At 47.0% G+C, this 18,200-nt stretch overlaps 1 protein-coding gene across 2 annotated transcripts in view; it reads right to left on the minus strand.

Moving 5' to 3' along the window:
- LOC117364152 (transmembrane protein 127-like) overlaps positions 1-17,875 on the minus strand; it is a 145,806-nt gene extending 127,931 nt beyond the window's left edge. For both annotated transcript variants that reach the window (XM_033953062.1, XM_033953072.1), the window contains exon 1: positions 17,472-17,875. In XM_033953062.1, the coding sequence (XP_033808953.1) occupies positions 17,472-17,757 (286 nt within the window). In that variant the 5' untranslated portion in view covers positions 17,758-17,875. The remainder of the gene's footprint in view (positions 1-17,471) is intronic.
- Positions 17,876-18,200: the final 325 nt, after the last annotated feature.

Raw genomic sequence — 18,200 nt, forward strand, 5'->3', positions numbered from 1 at the left:
AAGACAAGGTGCGTTAACCAGGCGGTCTTGGTGGTTAATGTCGAGGTCGGAAACTCTCAGCCAGGCCAGACGTCTCATGGCAACCGCCATGGCAGATGCTCGAGAGGTGAGCTCAAAAGAATCATAAATGGAGCACACCATGAATTTGCGGAGTTGGAGCAGACTGGAAATGTGTTGTTGGAAAAGAGGGACCTTACATTCAGGAAGATACTTTTGTAATGAAGAGAGTTGCTGAACCAGATGCTTCATGTAGAAGGAGAAGTGAAAGGTGTAATTATTAGCTCTGTTTGCAAGCATTGCATTTTGATAAAGGCACGTGCCAAATTTATCCATCGTTTTGCCCTCTCTGCCAGGAGGGGTGGAAGCATAAACACTGGAGCCCTGGGTTTTCTTCAAGGTGGACTCGACAAGAAGAGATTCATGGGGTAGTTGGGGTTTGTCAAATCCCGGGATAGGGATGACCCTGTAGAGACTATCCAGTTTTCTAGGGGCCCCCGGTACCGTGAGAGGGTTCTCCCAATTCTTGTAGAAAGTTTCCCGTAAGATGTCGTGGATGGGTAACTTTAGAAATTCTTTGGGGAGTTGCTCGAAGTCTAAGGCATCTAAGAAAGCCTGTGACTTCTTAGAGTCAGATTCTAACGGGATAGAGAGAGCCGCTGACATTTCCTGAAGAAATTTGGTGAACGAGGATTGTTCAGGCTTGGAACCGGTATTGATTGTCGAGGGTTCCTCGTCGGTTGATGAAGCCTCATCGTCGGTACCGGGTTGGGATTCTTCCCAGAGGTCCGGGTCCCTGACGTCGGTGTGTATAGGACGGGACGGTGGTGTGGATGGTTCTGCGTGGCGAGTCTTAGAGAGAGATTTGCCAGAACGCATGGAGACGGTACCGGGGGAAGAAGAGCGGTGCCGGTCTCGGTCTCGGGGGGCTTGGTGTCGTTCCCGATGTTGGGGAGGATCGGCATCAGAGTGTAGTTGCACGAGAGGATTGATTGGTTCCGCCGAGAGCACCGGCATGGACGTGTTTAATGGTACCGATGGAGTCGACTCCGGTGGTATGGTGCGAGGCTCGGGCCGGTCCGGTACCGGAAGGAGCGGGGCCAATATTGTTGGCAACAGGTGTTGTAGTTGTTGCTGTAGCTGCTCCTGCAATTGGGTTTGGAGTATGGCCGCTATGCGGTCGTCCAGAGGAGGCACCGGTACCGCTTTTTTCTTTTTCGGTACCATAGGTGCCGCTCCACGCCCCGGTGATGAGGAGGCCGATGACGAGGCACTCACCGAAATCGGGGCGGAGCGTTTACGGGGTCGGCTTGATGCCGGGAGGACCGGCGTCGCCGCTGTGGCAGGAGGGCACTCAAGAGAAGTGGAAGGCTTCTTAGCCGGCTTACCTGACGCTATCGACCCCGAGGAAGGATCAGGCGGTGTCGAGGTAGTCGGTGCTGACTTTAGTGGCGCCGTCGATGGTGTGGCAGACTCCATGGCAGATCCGGTACCGAAAAGGATATTCTGCTGGATCTGCCTATTTTTTAACATACGTTTTTTAAGAGTGGCACAGCGGGTGCAGGTGTCAGTCCGATGCTCTGGACCCAGGCACTGTAAACACCAATTGTGCGGGTCAGTGAGAGAGATCGGGCGTGCACACCGCTGGCACTTCTTAAAGCCCGGCTGAGGGGGCATGAATGGAAACACGGCCTCCGCAAAATCAAACCCGGAGGCCTGTATGTTGGCAACAGGCCCCGCCGGGGCCGGCCAGAAAAATAAAGGAAAAGACAAAATTAAGATTTTTTTTTTTTGAAACGAAACAGGAACCCGAAGGGAAAAAAGGAAGAAAATTACGCGAGTGGGAAGGCAAAAGTAGGATATTTCAACAGCCGCGGAAACGAAGAAACTGGGGACCACGCTCTCCTCCGTCGAGCGGGAAGGCACCCGCGCATGCGCGGTGCAGTCAACTAGAACTTTCTAGTTAAAAGTGTCCGTACCGGGGCTCCGTCGGTGACGTCACCCATACGTTAAGAATATGCTGCCTGCTTGTCCTGGGATAAATGATTTTATTTTCAATTTAGTGATCAAAATGTGTCAGTTTTGAGAATTTATATCTACTTTGTGTATTTTGAGTATATGAAAATTGAAAGGAACAGGGTGAAAAGCCTGGCAAGGAAGGGGAGACAGGGTGCAGAGCCTGGCAGGGATTGAGGGGAGCTGGATACAGAGCCTGGTATATATTAATACACAATTTGGTTCAGAATGTTTTACATGCTTTACAAAGCCGCGCTAGTGGCTGCAGTGCAGTAACGGCCCCGAAGCTCATAGAGATTTAAAGGGCTTCGGGGGTGATCCTGGTTATCAAATTATGTCGGACAGTGAGATAGCTGAAGAAGTTATGAGCCCAAAAATGACAGATGACGAGTGATGAAGAGCCTACAATAAAAAAAAATGAAACTGAGTCAAGTTAGAAGTCATTTCTGACTGCCCTGCTTTCTGCAGCCCTGCTCTCTACCCTGTCAGCCCCAATCGCCTGCTGCCCCAAATGCCTCCTGCAGCCCCGACTCTCCCACTGCTCTGATCTCCTGCCTGCCCCAAATGCCTCCTGCAGCCCCGCTGCCCCGGATCTCTTGCCTGCCCCGATCACTGCCTGCCCCAATCGTCTGCATCCTGGAAGGAGCTGTCTTTTCTTCTGCAGCCCCGACTCTCCCGCTGCCCCAGATCTCCTTCCTACCCCAACTCTCCCACCCTTCCCCATAATGCAAGCCCATGGTTTTAACCCGCAGGCTTAAGCGGGTTAAAACCACGGGCTCCCAAAAAGTTTAAAAAAAAGGGAAAAAAATTATCTTCCGGGCCCGAAGGTCCAGCGCATGCACAGCAGACCTCTACAGATGGTCTGCGCATGCGCTGGGATTGCTATAAGAGCGATCCGGGCAGGCAGTTGGGGGTGTTATTCCGATCGCCCTCATTTGCATGAAGGTGATTCGTGAATCAGCCCCCCCCCGGACACTGATCGGATCCGATCCCTAACAGATCGGATCCGATTCATGCTCTTAGTGAATCCAGCCCATTGTCTTTGTTTATTGTATCTGTTTGCTTCTATTTAGAATCCATTCAGATTTTCCGGACACTCGCATATAAACGGACACCCCTCTCCCCAGAGCAGTCCGTTTCATCGAGGGTTTACTGTACTTCAAATTTTAACCATATCTATATGAAATAGAACATATTGACTTGTGGAGGCACGTTACATTACATTACATTAATGATTTCTATTCTGCCATTACCTTGCGGTTCAAGGCAGATTACATATGAGTTGTCAGGACATTTAGGAGTACATTAGGAGATGTCTGGACATTTTCGGAGGTGTTAAAGGGTGAAGTGGATTGCAAATGGGGCTTAAGATGGATCTTGCTGTGTTAGTTTGTCTTTATGAAGTTTTTGAATAGCAGGGTTTTTATTTCTTTTTTGAAGATTTTGTAGTCTGCGGTCGAGATCAGTAAATTGGAGAGTTGATGGTCTAGTTTTGCTGCTTGGGTGGCTAGGAGGTCATCGTACATTTTTTTTTGTTTGGCATTTTTGATTGGAGGGTGCGTGAATGGTGCGTGGGTTCTCCTATGTCTGGTTGTGGTGGTTTGAATTAGTCGGTTGTTCCAGTAGGCTGGGCTGTCTCAGTTTATGGCTTTGAATAGTAGGCAATAGAATTTGAAGGGTATTCTTGCTTGAATTGGGAGCTAGTGTGAGTCAAGGTATGCTGCTGTGATGTGGTCGTATTTCTTCAGTGAGTAGATAAGACTTAGAGCTGTAATTTGTACTGTTTGTAGTTGTTTTATCAAGGTTGCGGGGCAAGGGAAATAGAGGATGTTGCATTAGTCTAGTGGACCACTAGCTGGAATTGTTTTCCTTCGAAGAATTTTCAAACTTGTCTTAGGTTTCTCATGACTGCAAATGATTTTTGTATTGTTTTGTTGATTTGTGGCTGCATGGTACAGCTTCTATCAGAAGTTTTAGTGTGGGTTGAATGGGGTATGTCATAGAGTTTATTACAAGGTTTGTTAAGGTTGGGTTTTGCTATTTTCGAGGAGGATGAATTTTGTTTTGTCAGGATTTAGTTTCAGTTTGTGCTCTTTCATCCATGTTGCAACTGTTTCTAGTGTTCTGTGCAGCGTGTCTGTCATGGAGGGCGCTGGTTGGTCAAAAGGTTGAAGTCTTATGTACTACCCTGGTACATATTTGCTATTGCATTAGGTTTAGAAACTGACATTCATTTTCTTCGTCTTTCACTACTCCATTGCTTCTGCTTTATGTTAAGAATCATTCTTCTGTTGAAAAGTTAACTTCCTATTCAATTCAAGGTCTGCAGCAGCCTGGTATATGTTTTCTTTCAGGATCTCCCAAACTATGCAGTGCTAATTTTACCCTCAATCTTCATAAGTCTCCTTGTCCATGATGCTATGGCAGACTTGAAGACTAGTGCTCAGAACATCCCACCCAATTTGACTAAGTAAGAAAAACGGGCAAAAACTGTTCCATTCTACAGAGTAAATCTGATAAGATAAATAATCCTAATTGACTCAAGGCTGTTAGTGTCGAAAGCCTTGTGTGTTGATAACTTCAAAGCTGAATCAATCTGATACACTATGATGGTCTAGCAGCAGTATTCTGTATTGCTAGGTAAAATGATCAACTCTCCCTTATTTCCTGGGAATGCCCATATTAGAGAGCTATTTTTTTGGGATCCTCCCAGCTCCCTTAATGACCTTCTATTTCTCCCTTATATTTTATTAGCCCTACTCCTCACCCCTGTCCCCTCATGAAAGCCCTCGAAAAGCTGGTCATGCAGATGCTTGGCAATGCAGCTGTCCCTTCCTCTCTTCGGCTCTCGCAGGTGTTGAGTGCACGAGCCACAGAGCCTCAGCGATGGCTCCAGCTGCTGAGCATGTGACAGAGCGGCGAAAGGAGGACACAAGAGCTGCTAGCAAACAGATGGAGACCCAGAGCAGGTGTCTGACCCTATGCTGCTACCTCTTCACTCACCCTGCCAAGCAACCGAGGAGCTGTCCCTGTGGGTTTCAGGGCAAAGGAAAACACCAGTGAAAGACTAGGCTTGGGGGGGAGGAGGGAGTATCTCTGTGTGTATGTCTGCACATGCCTGGAGGTAACAAAATTTGTCGCAACTAAATCTCCCTTAAATTCACCGCCAGTTGGTCACCCTATTGCTAAGGGTGATTTCATTGACTAAACTTCCAGCTCACATTTCTGCTTCTTGAGTAGGCATTCTGAATATAGACAGTTTTGATTGCTTCATTTAACAAAATAAGAACATAAAAATAGCCATATTGGGGTCAGACCAATGGTCCATCTAGTCCAGTTTCCTGTTTCCAAGTGGCCAATCCAGGTAATAATAAAATGAAAATCCCACTAAAAAGAAAGTTGGTATATCAAGCATCTGTCAACCAAGAGGTAGAAAAAGCCTCATAGGTGGAGCCAGCACTTATATAGGTGCCCAGTATGGAGTAACCACATTTGCTCACACTCAATCATCAGCAAAAATACTCAACTATTTTTAAAATTGTTTTCTTCTTTACTTAAAAGTGTGAATTATACCAAAAACTCAATATCAAAATCAATATCAAAATTACAATTCCATACAGTCATCAAAGAGGCAGCAAAAATGTATCAAACTGTACTTATCTCAGTTATTGAATAAATTTTGGTACTTCTAATCTTCTGAAAAGCACAGTTACTTATCATAACAGTTGTTATTTAGGGACAGCAGGCAGATATTCTCAACATGTGGGTGACATCATCCCCATAGCGGACCGCCACGCAAGCAGACTTGCTTGAAGATCTTCAAAGTTTTTTGAGTGCTCCACCGCGCATGCACGAGTGCCTTCCCACCCGAGTTAGGGCATGCGTCTCCTCAGTTCAGATAGCTAGCTAAAAAGCCAACCAGGGAAGGTGAGTGGGTTGTGAGAATATCTGCCTGCTATCCCTGGATAACAACTGTTACGGTAAGTAACTATGCTTTATCCCAGGACAAGCAAGCAGCATATTCTCAACATGTGAATGACCTCCAAGCTAACCAAAATGGGATGGTGGGAGTGTTGACAATTTAGGAGAATAAATGTTGTAAAAATGCCTGGAGAAAGTATCCAGACAACAATGAGAGGTAAATGTATGAACCAAGGACCAAGTGGCAGCCTTGCAGATTTCCTCAATAGGAGTTGATTGGAGCAAAGCTACAGACGTCGCTATTGCTCTAACTTTATGGCCCATGACTCGACCCTGCAGAGGGAGACCAGGCTGAGCATAACAGAAAGAGATGCAAGCAGCCATCCAGTTGGAGATGCCCCGCTTAGAAATAGGATGCCCCAACTTATTTGGATTGAAGGAGATGAAAAGTTGAGGTGCAGTTCTGTGAGGTTGAGTGCGATGCAAGTAGAAAGCTAAAGCACATTTGCAGTCCAGAGTATGAAGCACTACTTCTCCAGGGTGAGAATAAGGCTTGGGAAAAACACACAGGAAGAACAATGGATTTATTGAGATGAAATTCTGAAACCACTTTAGGAAGGAATTTAGGATTACGGAGGACCACCTTGTCATGATGAAAAACAGTGAAAGGTGGATCAGCAACCAAAGCTTGTAACTCACTGACTCTTCGAGCAGACGTGAGGGCAATGAGAAACACCACTTTCCAAATGAGATATTTGAGATGAGCCGAATCTATTGGTTCAAAAGGAGGCTTCATCAATTGAGCTAGGACTACATTGAGATCCCAAACCACTGGAGGTGGTTTGAGTGGTAGTTTGATATTAAAAAGTCCTTTCATAAATCTGGAAACCACAGGATGAGCAGAAAGAGGTGTCCCTTCAATAGGCTGATGAAAAGCAGCAATAGCACTTAGGTGGACTCTAATAAATGTGGATTTGAGGCCAGAGTGAGATAAGTGCAGTAGATAATCCAGTACTGAAGACAAAGAAGTAGATTGCGTTTCCATGTGATGTGCAGTACACCAAGTAGAAAATCTAGTCCATTTCTGGGTGTAACACTGTCTAGTGGATGGTTTTCTAGAAGCCTCTAGAATGTCCTGTACAGATTGGGAGAACTGTAAAGAGGCAATTAGGTTGCGAGGAACCAAGCTGTTAAGTGTAAAGACTGGAGGTTGGGATGAAGTAGAGATCCTTGACTCTGTGTAAGCAGAGAGGGAAATACTGGTAGAAGTAGAGGCTCCCTGGTGCTGAGTTGAAGTAGAAGGGAGTACCGTGGTTGTCTGGGCCACCGAAGAGCTCTCAGAATCATGGTGACAGGTTCCGTCTTGAGTTTGACAAGAGTCTTGAGAATCAGAGGGAATGAAGGGAACGCATAGAGAAACAGATTCGTCCATTTCAGAAGGAAAGCATCCGCCTCGAGGCGCTGCAGAGAATATATCCTGGAGCAGAACTGAGGCGGCTTGTTGTTGTGGGGAGACACAAAGAGATCTATCTGAGGAGTCCCCCACTGAGCAAACACTTGATGCAGAGGCGAGGAATTGAGTGTCCATTCATGCGGTTTTAGAAGACAACTCAATTTGTCCGCCAAACAATTGTGCTGACCTTGAATGTAGACAGCTCTGAGGAAGATGTTGTGAAGAACAGCCCAATTCCAAAGCTTTAGAGCTTCCTGGCAAAGAGGGAGAGATCCTGTGCTTCCCTGCTTGTTGACATAATACATGTCCACTTGATTGTCTGTCCGAACAAGGACCACGTGGTCATGTAGCAGATGTTGAAAAGCTTTGAGAGCATTTAAAATTGCGCTGAGTTCCAACAGATTAATGTGACAAAGACAATCCACGTTGGACCAATGGCCTTGAGTACGGAGACTGTCAAGATGAGCCCCCCAAGTGTAGGTTGAAGAATCTGTCATGAGGACCTTCTGTTGAGGGGATGTGTGAAATAGCAAACCTCTGGAAAGATTGGAAGAGAGCATCCACCAATGGAGAGACTGTCTCAACGAAGGAGTCACTGTAATGTGTTGAAAGAGTGGATTGCAATCTTGACGCCACTGAGATGCCAGGGTTCACTGAGGAACTCGGAGGTGAAGTCTGGCAAAAGGAGTCACATGAACTGTAGAGGCCATGTGACCGAGCAGGACCATCATTTGTCTCGCTGAGATTGTTGTGAGAGAAGACACTTGTTGACAAAGGTGAATGAGAGCATCTTGACGTGGTTGAGGTAGGAATGCTCTGAGCTGAAGCGTGTCTAGTATGGCTCCAATAAACTGTAAAGTTTGGGAGGGATGTAACTGGGACTTGGGAAAATTGACTTTGAACCCCAGACTTTGGAGGAACATAATAGTCCATTTGGTCGCTACAATAACCTCCTGTTGAGACGACGCTTTGATGAGCCAGTCATCCAGGTAAGGAAACACTTGAAGGCCCTACATCCACAGGGCTGCAGCTACCACTACGAGGCACTTCTTGAAGACCCTGGGAGATGAAGCGAGTCCAAAAGGAAGAACTCGGTATTGAAGATGGAGATTCACCCGAAATCTCAGGAATCTGCGAGAGGCTGGATAAATTGGGATATGAGTATAAACCTCCTTTAGATCTAGAGAGCATAACCAATCCCCTTGATCCATCAGGGGGTACAGTGTCGAAAGAGAGAGCATCCAAAACTTTTCTTTGACAAGAAATTTGTTGAGGGCTCCGAGATCCAGAATAGATCTCCTGTCTTCTTTGGGACTAGAAAATAACTGGAGTAGGGGGGGCGCTAGTGAGCGCGTGCACGGTTGGCAGCCTAGTAAACTCGCTCCGGAGACCCTCGTGTTTGTGCCTCAATAAACTTCACTTTTGCTGTTCTGACAAGCTACATTTTTGGCACATCGTTGTTCTAATCATGTCGGCTTCTAAGCTCGGAAAACGGAAGAATGCTGAGCCCGCCTCTCCGCACAAACTGACTGCGGGTAAATCGGAGGATGAGCAGTCCGCCATAATGGCTGAACTTTGCGGCATTCGCGAACTTCTCACTGACACTAAGCAAGATATTGCAGACATAAAAGACCTTACTAACCTGAATGGGGAATTTTCTAAAGCGCTCTCTTGCATTGATGTATTAGAAACGAGAGCTGCAGCGACGGATGAATCGCTGAAGATTCTACGGCGCCAATCAGCACGTGTTGCCACGTTGGAGCGTGCTCTGGAAGACGCTGACAACAAGGCCCGACGCAATGGTTTCCGTCTTCTTGGGCTGGCTGAAGGGAGAGAAGCATGTGACATTGTGGAATTTCTGGGTGCCTTACTGCCGCAGGTACTTAAATTGAATGAGGCTCCAAAATTGGAGTTTGATAATGCATTCCGGGCACCTCATCAGCGCCATCAGTCCACCAAGTTTCCTAGGCCGATTGTGGTGACAATGCTGCGACATAGTCAGACTATGCTCATCATGCAACACGCCAAGCTTCATGGCCCGATTATCTTTGAAGGTACCAAACTGCTCTTTGTGCCAGATTTAGCAAAAGAAAATAACTGGAGTAAAAACCCGTGTCCCGTTGGTTCAAGGGAACCTCCTCGACAGCTCGGAGGCAAAGGAGAGCCTCCTGAAGAAGGGGAAGTTGCAACATGCTGGAAGGAAATTCTCTTGGAGGGAGATCTGGTGGCACTTGAAGAAACTGAAGTGAGTAACCCTCCCGAATGATGGTAAGAACCCAGAGGTCTGATGTAATCTGCTCCCACTGTTGGTAAAAGTGATGGAGTCGACCTCCTATGGGTGGTAAAGAAGTCTGAGGGATGCAGGTGGACATTATGCTCAGACTTAGATTGTCAAAAAGACTGTTTTGGCTTAGCTGCAGCAAGAGTCTGAGGTTTTTGTTGACGCTGTTGCTGCTGCTGTTTTCTAGGCGGGGGGCCTGGAAAAAGCCGGAGTAGACTTTTGAGGGTAATGCTGTGGAGGCGGCTTATAAGGCTTAGCAGATGGAGTTTTAGCCTTAGACCACACCAGAGAGGCAAAGGATCGCTCATGCTCACAAAGACGATTGGTAGCCACCTTGATGGTATCATCAAAAAGCTCATTATCCTGACAAGGTAAATTAGCTGGACCAGGGGTGTCCAACCTGCGGCCCTGTGAAGTATTTTTTGCGGCCCTGGTCGAGGGCAATGCAGTGTTTTCCTCTGCTGCCCCCGGGTGTTTACCGTCTTGCCGGCTCTCTCCTCTGTCTTGCTGCAGCGTTTGTGCAGCCCCAGAAACATTTTTTTTCGGCCAATGTGGCCCAGGGAAGCCAAAAGGTTGGACACCCCTGAGCTAGATGGTTTTTTAAGTTGGGATCCATGTCCACAATGCGTAGCCAAGCCAAGCGTCACATTGCCACAGCAAAAGCAGTTACCCTAGATGACAATTCAAAGACATCATAAGTGGCTTAGAGCATAAAGACGAATCTGAGAAAAAGTCTGCTGAAGTTGTTTAAATGCAGGTAAACGATGGACAGCCAAGTCAGGAAAAAAATAAGGCATGGTTTTGATGCAGTATTTGCAGTAAGACGTGAAAATAAAATTATAATTGAGGACTCTATTAGCCATCATTGAATTTTGATAAAGAAGACAGCCAAATTTATCCATGGTGCGTCCCTCCCTGCCTGGAGGAGCTGCAGCATAGAACTTGGAGGGATTAAATTTTTTTAGGGATGATTCCACAACCAAGGATTGATGAGACAATTGTGGCTTCTCAAATCCCTTGCAAGGAACTGTACGATAACGAGATTTCATTTTTGAGGAAATAGCCGGAATGGAATAAGGAGTCTCAAGATTCCTGACAAATGTTTGTTTTAATACAGGATTCAGGGACTGAGAGCAGGACGCGCTGAGTTGCTCATCCCAGAACAGTGTCGGTTTTGAATAATTCTAGCGGTACCTTGCTTACCGCGATGCCTAAGAGACGGGGCCGGAGTGCCGCTTCTGCCTCGCGGCATCCTGGAGCCCCCCGGTCTTAGTAATATCCAAGATCTTCTGTGGCGTATGCAGGAGGTCACTGCAACATCGGATGGCGGCCTGCTGAGGACACAGGGAGGCGAACCCGCAGTGGACACTCCTGGGCCTGACACTACTCTAAGCCCCGATGTTAGGGCACTGCCCTCGCAGCCTCAGATTACCAGCTCTCCCAGGGGTGGGGAAACCCCGGATTCTGAGGTTTTCTCCTCTCCAGAGGCAACAAAGGTTCTTCAGGAGAGCTTGGAGGCTGGGGCTCACATTGCAAGGGTCCCCATGGAGATATCTGGGGCAGTAACATCTTAATATGAGGGGGAAGGACAGAAGACAAGCCCTAGAGAATGACACGGTGGCGGTTTACCCGCGGCTACTGCGTTTAGCCGCGGGTAACCCGCCAAAAACGGGGAATGAAAATTAGCAGCCTCTGCGGGGACGGGGACAAGGCCATCACCGCCCCGTGGAGCGGTGAATGGTCTTGTCACCGCAGTGAGGCATAAAGGATCGTGCGGTTCCCGCAGCCCCCACCCGTCCACTGGCACGCTGGCTCGATCGTTTAACCAGCTTCCTTTCTCCACCTCACCTTAGTTTGCCGGCTTTCTTTTTCGGCGACCGGAACGCTTTCAAAAGAGCCAAGCACGCGCGGCTGCTCAGTATTCAATCTTCTGCTCTGACCCAACCGGAAACAGGAAGTTGCAGCAGAGCAGAAAATTGAACTTTGAGCAGCCGCGCGTGCGCGGCTCTTTGAAAGCGTGCCGGTCGTCGAAAAAGAAAATCAGCAAACTAAGGAAAGCTGGAGAGCAGTAGCGTACCAAGGGGGGGGGGGCGGGAGGGGCGAAAAAGGTAATGGTGCCAGGCCTTGGAGCACCGAGGCAGACCGCTTCTCCCCCCTCCCAGCCGAACCCCCGCTGACCCTCCTATCTCTCCCCCCCCAGTGAACTTTTCCAACCCTCCCAGCGAAAGAAGCAAACCTCCCTCCAGTAGCGTCGGCTTTCTCCTCCCTCTGCCGCATCACTGATGACGTCATCAGTGGCGCGACAGAGGGAGGAGAAAGCCGCGAAGGAGGTTTGCTGCTCTCGCTGGGAGGGTCGGAAAGGTTCACGGAGGGGGGGGAGATAGGAGGGTCAGCGGGGGTTCGGCTGGGAGGGGGGAGAAGCGGTCTGCCTCGTGCTCCATTACCTTCTTCGGGCAGCAGCAGCGTTTACAATTCGCTGCTTTTGCCGGCTTCAGGCCTTGTTCTCTGCAGGGTCCTGCCTACTTCCTGTTTTCATGAAGACAGGACCCGACAAAGAGGAAGGCCTGAAGCGGGCAACAGCAGTGAATTGTGAATGCTGCTGCTGCCCGATGAAGTTCAGGACATCGGGGAAGGAGCAGGGAGAAATCGGCTGCTGGCTTGGGGGTGAGGGTAGGGAAAGAATCGTGGAAGTGGAGAAATTGGCATGATGGCTTTGTGGGGGCTAGGGGGAGAGAGAAAGAAAGGAAAAAATAAAGAGGGGGGGCCAGGGAGAGAGAGAAAGAAAGGCAGAAATAAAGAGGGGTCAAGGGGAGAGAGAAAGAAAGGCAGAAATAAAGAGGGGGTCAAGAGGGAGAGAAAGAAAGGCAGAAAGAAAGAGGAGGGCCAGGGGGAGAGAGAAATAAAGAGGGAGGCCAGGGGGAGAGAGAAAGAAAGGCAGAAATAAAGAGGGGGGCCAGGGGGAGAGAGAAAGAAAGGCAGAAATAAAGAGGTGAGCCTGGGGGAGAGAGAAAGAGGGGTGGGGGGCAGGAGAAGAAAGAAGGACCAGAAGAAGGACCAGAGACTCATGAAATCACCAGACAAAAAGGTAGGAAAAATGATTTTATTTTCAACTTAGTGATCAAAATGTGTCTGTTTTGAGAATTTATATCTGCTGTCTATATTTTGCACTATGGCCCCCTTTTACTAAAACGCAATAGCGGTTTTTAGCGCAGGGAGCCTATGAGCGTCGAGAGCAGCGTGGGGCATTTAGCGCAGCTTCCTGCGCTAAAAACCGCTACCGCAGTTTAGTAAAAAGGGAGGGGGAATATTTGTCTATTTTTGTATAGTTGTTACTGAGGTGACATTGCATAAAGTCATCTGCCTTGACCTCTTTGAAAACCCGCGGAATATAAATGATAATTAACATTTTCTCTGCGTACAGCTTGCTTTGTGTTTTTAAAATTTTATTGTTGGTAGATCATTTTGACTTGGCCACAAAGGTGAGGGAGGGAGGGGAGCTGCTGAAAGACATCTAGTAATCCTTGCAGGCTTGACTGTGCAGGGAATTATTTTTGTAAAATCATGTTTTGTTATGTGACTGGCATTATCTAGACTTTAATTTCTATGAATGAATAGAATGAAAATGATATAAAATTACTTGCTTGTGGGGACCGCGTGTTCCAGCTCACACAAGGAAGGAGGGGGTGAAAGGGAAAAAGTTTCTCTTCCTTGGAAATAGATTCTGAAGTGACCTCATCAAAGAAGACCAGCACCAAATGTACAAGAAATCCCTTAAACAATGTCAAAAGAGCCCAAAATAGAAAACTGCTACTGCCTTGAGACTCCATTATTGAAGGAATCAACTTGAAACACAGAAGAGACAGGAAAAGATTAAATGCCTCATGGAATCCTCAGGTACAAAACACAAACCAAATTGTGAATGAAATCAGAGCAGACAGAAAGAATTATAAAATTGATGTCATTATCCATCTGGAAAAAAAGGCGTACTAGAAATAATGCCTCAGCAATACAATTTTCAGAAGTTCTATTTGCTCATGGTAAGGGAGAAGAGAGACTGCTAGTGATGGTGGGGGGACTGATAGAAGATATGAAAGAAGGGTGGTAGAAAGGAACAGATGGTAAAGGAGGGAGGGAAGGGTGGTGGTGGAAAGGAATAGAACAGACATTGAAAGAGGGTAGAGAGGAACAGACCCTGAAAGGAAATGTGGAAGGCAGAGTGGGGAGAAGATGCTGGAAGGGAAGAAGACAGATGCCAGACTATGGGGGAGCGGAGGGAAGAAGATGGGTGCTAGACGGGGACGGTGACGGGGCGGTGAATGGGATGGCAGTGACGGTGACGGGGCGGTGAAAGGGATGGCGGTGACGGGGCGGTGCAGAGGATGGTGGGCCGGGGATGGTGCAGTGACGGGGACAGATTTTTTCCCCGTGTCATTCTCTAACAAGCCCCGAAGGAAATCTTCAGAACGGTGAGCACTTCACATTCACACAAACTCCAATTGTATTGATTAAACCTGCTGAAGTGACTTTAGATTCCATTAGGGACTTAATGGCTGGTTTTGTTAAAAATATAACTCCTACTTTTCAACAAATTGAAGGGAAAATTAAGGAACATAATAAAGAATTGAAGGACTTAAGAAAAGAAATGAACACCTCTAACTCATCCATTCAGAAAATAGAAAAGGAAATTATAACATCGAAACAATTGCAAGAGACTCTAGTTAAAGATAATATTAACCTAAGGAAGAAGATTGAAATGCTTGAGAACAATTCACGCAGTAATAATTTAAGGTTAATTAATTTTCCAAGGCTTGATCTGGAAACACCCAGAGATATGCTTAAGAGATATCTAGTGGAAACTTTGGAGATACCTGAAGAATCATTACCACCATTTTCACGGGTTTATTATTTGCCTGACAAAGAACAAAACCAACAACAAAAAGTAAAATCTTCAGACCAAGAACCCTTAAATATCTCACAAATCTTAGAGACATCTGAGAAGGACTTAACATCATCAGCCACTATGATTATTACCTTAGCTTTGCCAATTGATAAAACATGGTTGTTAAAACTTTACTTTAAAAATAGACAGAAAAGTTTCCTTGGTCATAAAATACAAATGTTTCCAGACTTGGCACGGGAGACGCAAAGGCGCCGCCGTGAATTTCTTCTTCTGAAACCCGGGGTTTTATCTTTGGGGGCGACTTTTTATTTGAGACATCCGTGTAAATGTATTGTGTGTTACCGTACTCTCAAATATGTGTTTTTTGAACCATCCCAATTGACAAACTTTGTGGCAATGTCTCGTCTGAATGCAAACAACCTTTGAGCCCTATAATTTGATTATTGATGACCTCTTTTCAGTGCTATAGCTTTCAGTTTCTTATGTATTATTATTAATTTCTTCCATTTTTCGCCAATTTTCTTTGACTCTTGGATCCTAAGTTGAGGACTTGAGCATAAATAGTAAAATTTGTTAATTTATGAGTTATATTTATTGTGTAATTGATATCTATTCTATTATTGCTTTCTGTACAAGTGTAATACTTGAAATTTAAATTGAAAAATCAATAAAAGATTTACGCATAATACAGGATTCACTGGAAGTCTCAAGGTTTGTTTTGCCAGATGAGGGAGCTCCATCTCAGCCAAATATTCTGGGGTATACTTGGATTCAGACTGGAGATCAAGCTAACCTTACCTTTATCAAAGATGAATTTTGTAAAGGATGAAGATTTAGAAGTCGAAGCTTCCTCAGGGGGTGAAGAGGAGCGAGATCTAGGTGCTGCTGAGTAGGATAGAGAAACTTCTCTAGAATATTGAGAAGGCATATCTGTATCCAACGTAAGAGACACTGAAGAAGCTCTACTTTGTGATATTGGTGGAGTCAGAGAGTGCTTACGTTTCAGAAGCCTCGAAGGAGAAGACCCAGGAGCCCAAGGAATGGAGAGTCTCAAGTCGTGCCTCGGAGAGACAGGTGGAGGATCCCTCATGCGTGGTCTCGAGGAAGGAGTCCTCGACATGCCTCGATGTGGAGAAGCAGGAGGCGTAGAAGGCTGTGAAGGTCAAGACCTATGCCTGAGCTTCAAAGGGGTCTCGATGGGCCTCGACAATCGAGGTACAGGAGACTGTCTATCCCGTAGAGGAGACTTTTTGGTCTTCTTGGAAGGAAGGTGCCTCGAGGACGAGGCATGCTTCGAGTGGTGCCTCGGTCGAGGTTTGGCCCCCTTATCCCAAACAGGCTAGGTGCTTGGAGACTCGGGCCTGGAAGGACGAGGCGAAGAGTCACTGGAGGACAATTGGCGAGACCTACAAGGCTTGTCTCAAGGTACCTCGATAGAATGTTCAGGCTGGCTAGCAGTAAGCAGGGTCGAGGCAGGAGCCAGCTGAGCAAAGACCGATGTAATTTGCATGGTCAATATGGCTTTCAACATGTCCTCGAACATAGGCACCGAGACCAATGAATTTGGTCGTACAGGTGCAGCAGTGCGTTCCAATGAGGGCGACCTCGAGGATGATATTCCCTATGTTTGTAGGCACGTTTGGATGGAGGTCTCGTAGAGGCTGGCACGACTGCACTTGTTGCCTGGACTGCCTGAGACTCAGCTGGAGGCTTCTTAGGTAGCATACCTGGAGAAGGAAGAGGAGACTTACCCGAGGACGGAACCTTAAGAGGCACAGCAGACGAGGCCTTCGAGGTCGAGGGCGACTTGCCAGAGGTCGACGTCTTCGAGGACGAGGTCACCACTGGGGTCGAGGTCTTCTCCGCAGACTGCTCCATAGTGCCAAAGAGCTCAAGAATTTTGACACGACATCTGCGTGGGCAGGACTCAGGTCAATGTTCAGGTCCTAAGCACTGAATGCACCAACAATGGGGGTCGGTCAAAGAAAGGGCCCGACCACATTGCCTACACTTTTTAAACCCTGTAAGAGGCCGGACATAGATAAAAAATACAGCCGCAGCTGAACGAAGAGCAGTGTCAGGGCCTAAGCCCAAGTCCCGCCGGACTAAGACTGACGGAAAAAATTAAAAGTTTTTTTTAACACGTGCCGCACAGCGACTTGTAAAAGAAATAAAAAAGGAATAAAGCCGCGGTGTGAGATGGTAGCTAGAACTGGCAGAGCTGTAGAAACAGGGCTTCTTGGCTCTGAAGAAAACTAAGAACTGAGGAGACGCATGCCCTAACTCAGGGCAGAAGGCATTCGCGCATGCGCAGTGCAGCACTTGCAAACTTTGAAGATCTTCAAGCAAGTCTGCCCGCTACGGGGCTCTGTGGATGATGTCACCCACATGTTGAGAATATGCTGCCTGCTTGTCCTGTGATAATGAAGTAGTTCTTTTGTCCAGGATATAATAGTCTTTCTTATTGCTCATATCTAGTAGCCGTGGCTAAACAAACCTGACTTGGCCAACGTTTCGCGATGATCAAAGAGTGAATTAGTAAATCAGGACAATAATAATAATAACTTTATTCTTCTATACCGCCATAATCGTGAGCATAAGATCAAATTATTAAAAAATTTTTTTTTAGAAATGTGAAAGCTTTCATTTTCTTAAACATCGACGTACTTGTTCAGAACTATCACATTGCATGTATACGAAAACTAACCTACACACATACTTATTGACTATTGGGCAAGCTCACCCTTTCCAAAAGGGGTTACAAAGTCGAGATTGCGCATATATGCTTTGTAATCCGTCCAGAATGTTAGATGGGAGAGAAAGTTTTACTTTCATGTGATGAAAGTGCCACGATTAGCTCTCACTAACCCTTCCTTTCCCTCTTTTCATTTCGCCTCTTTTACCTGTTTGGGTGAAATTCCCGCCGCGGTGTAACACATAGGCCACCCCAAACACACAGCAATCGCTGCCTAAGCGGCTCATTTCGTGCACTTCGATCCAGCTGGGGTCCGCTATCGCAGCACACATAGCTACTACTGCCAAGCATTGCATGAAGGCAGCGGACATACAACGCTTCGGGGGTGGTGACTCCACGCTCGCACTGCCACCAAGCGGTGAGGGTGGGAATGGGAGTGGGGCTGCTGCTGCTGCTGGTGGTGGTGGTGGTGGCGGCGGCGGCGGTTTCTCCATTATTCCGCGCTCCTCTGTTTACTTCCTGCATTGGGGACGTTCACTCCCGCCTTCTCCTCCCCACCGGCCATCGCGAGGCCACGCCCATAGCGCTGTGACGTCTACAGCCGACGAAAAAGCGGTGCACGCGCGATTCTGCAAAGTGAACTGAGAGGGTTCTAAGCGTGTTAAAGTCAAGAAACTCATAAAGAACATTTTTTGAGGAGGTCATGTATGTTCTAACTATATTTTTAGTCGTTCGTTTGTGACCTGATGGTATATGACCCAGTCAGAAAGGTATTTAAGTTGGATTGGGTTTATTTCACTTCCACCGTGTGTGCGTGCATCTGGCGTAAGGGAGCCTAGCAGCACACAAAGATGCATTTTAAAATGTGGCCAAAAAGCAGAAGCCCTTACAGCAGGGCTGAGCACAAAAGTGCTGTAGTAGCAGTAAATAACACTAT

The sequence above is a fragment of the Geotrypetes seraphini genome, chromosome 1 (genome assembly GCF_902459505.1).
Source record: "Geotrypetes seraphini chromosome 1, aGeoSer1.1, whole genome shotgun sequence".
Classification (NCBI taxonomy): Eukaryota; Metazoa; Chordata; class Amphibia; order Gymnophiona; family Dermophiidae; genus Geotrypetes; species Geotrypetes seraphini.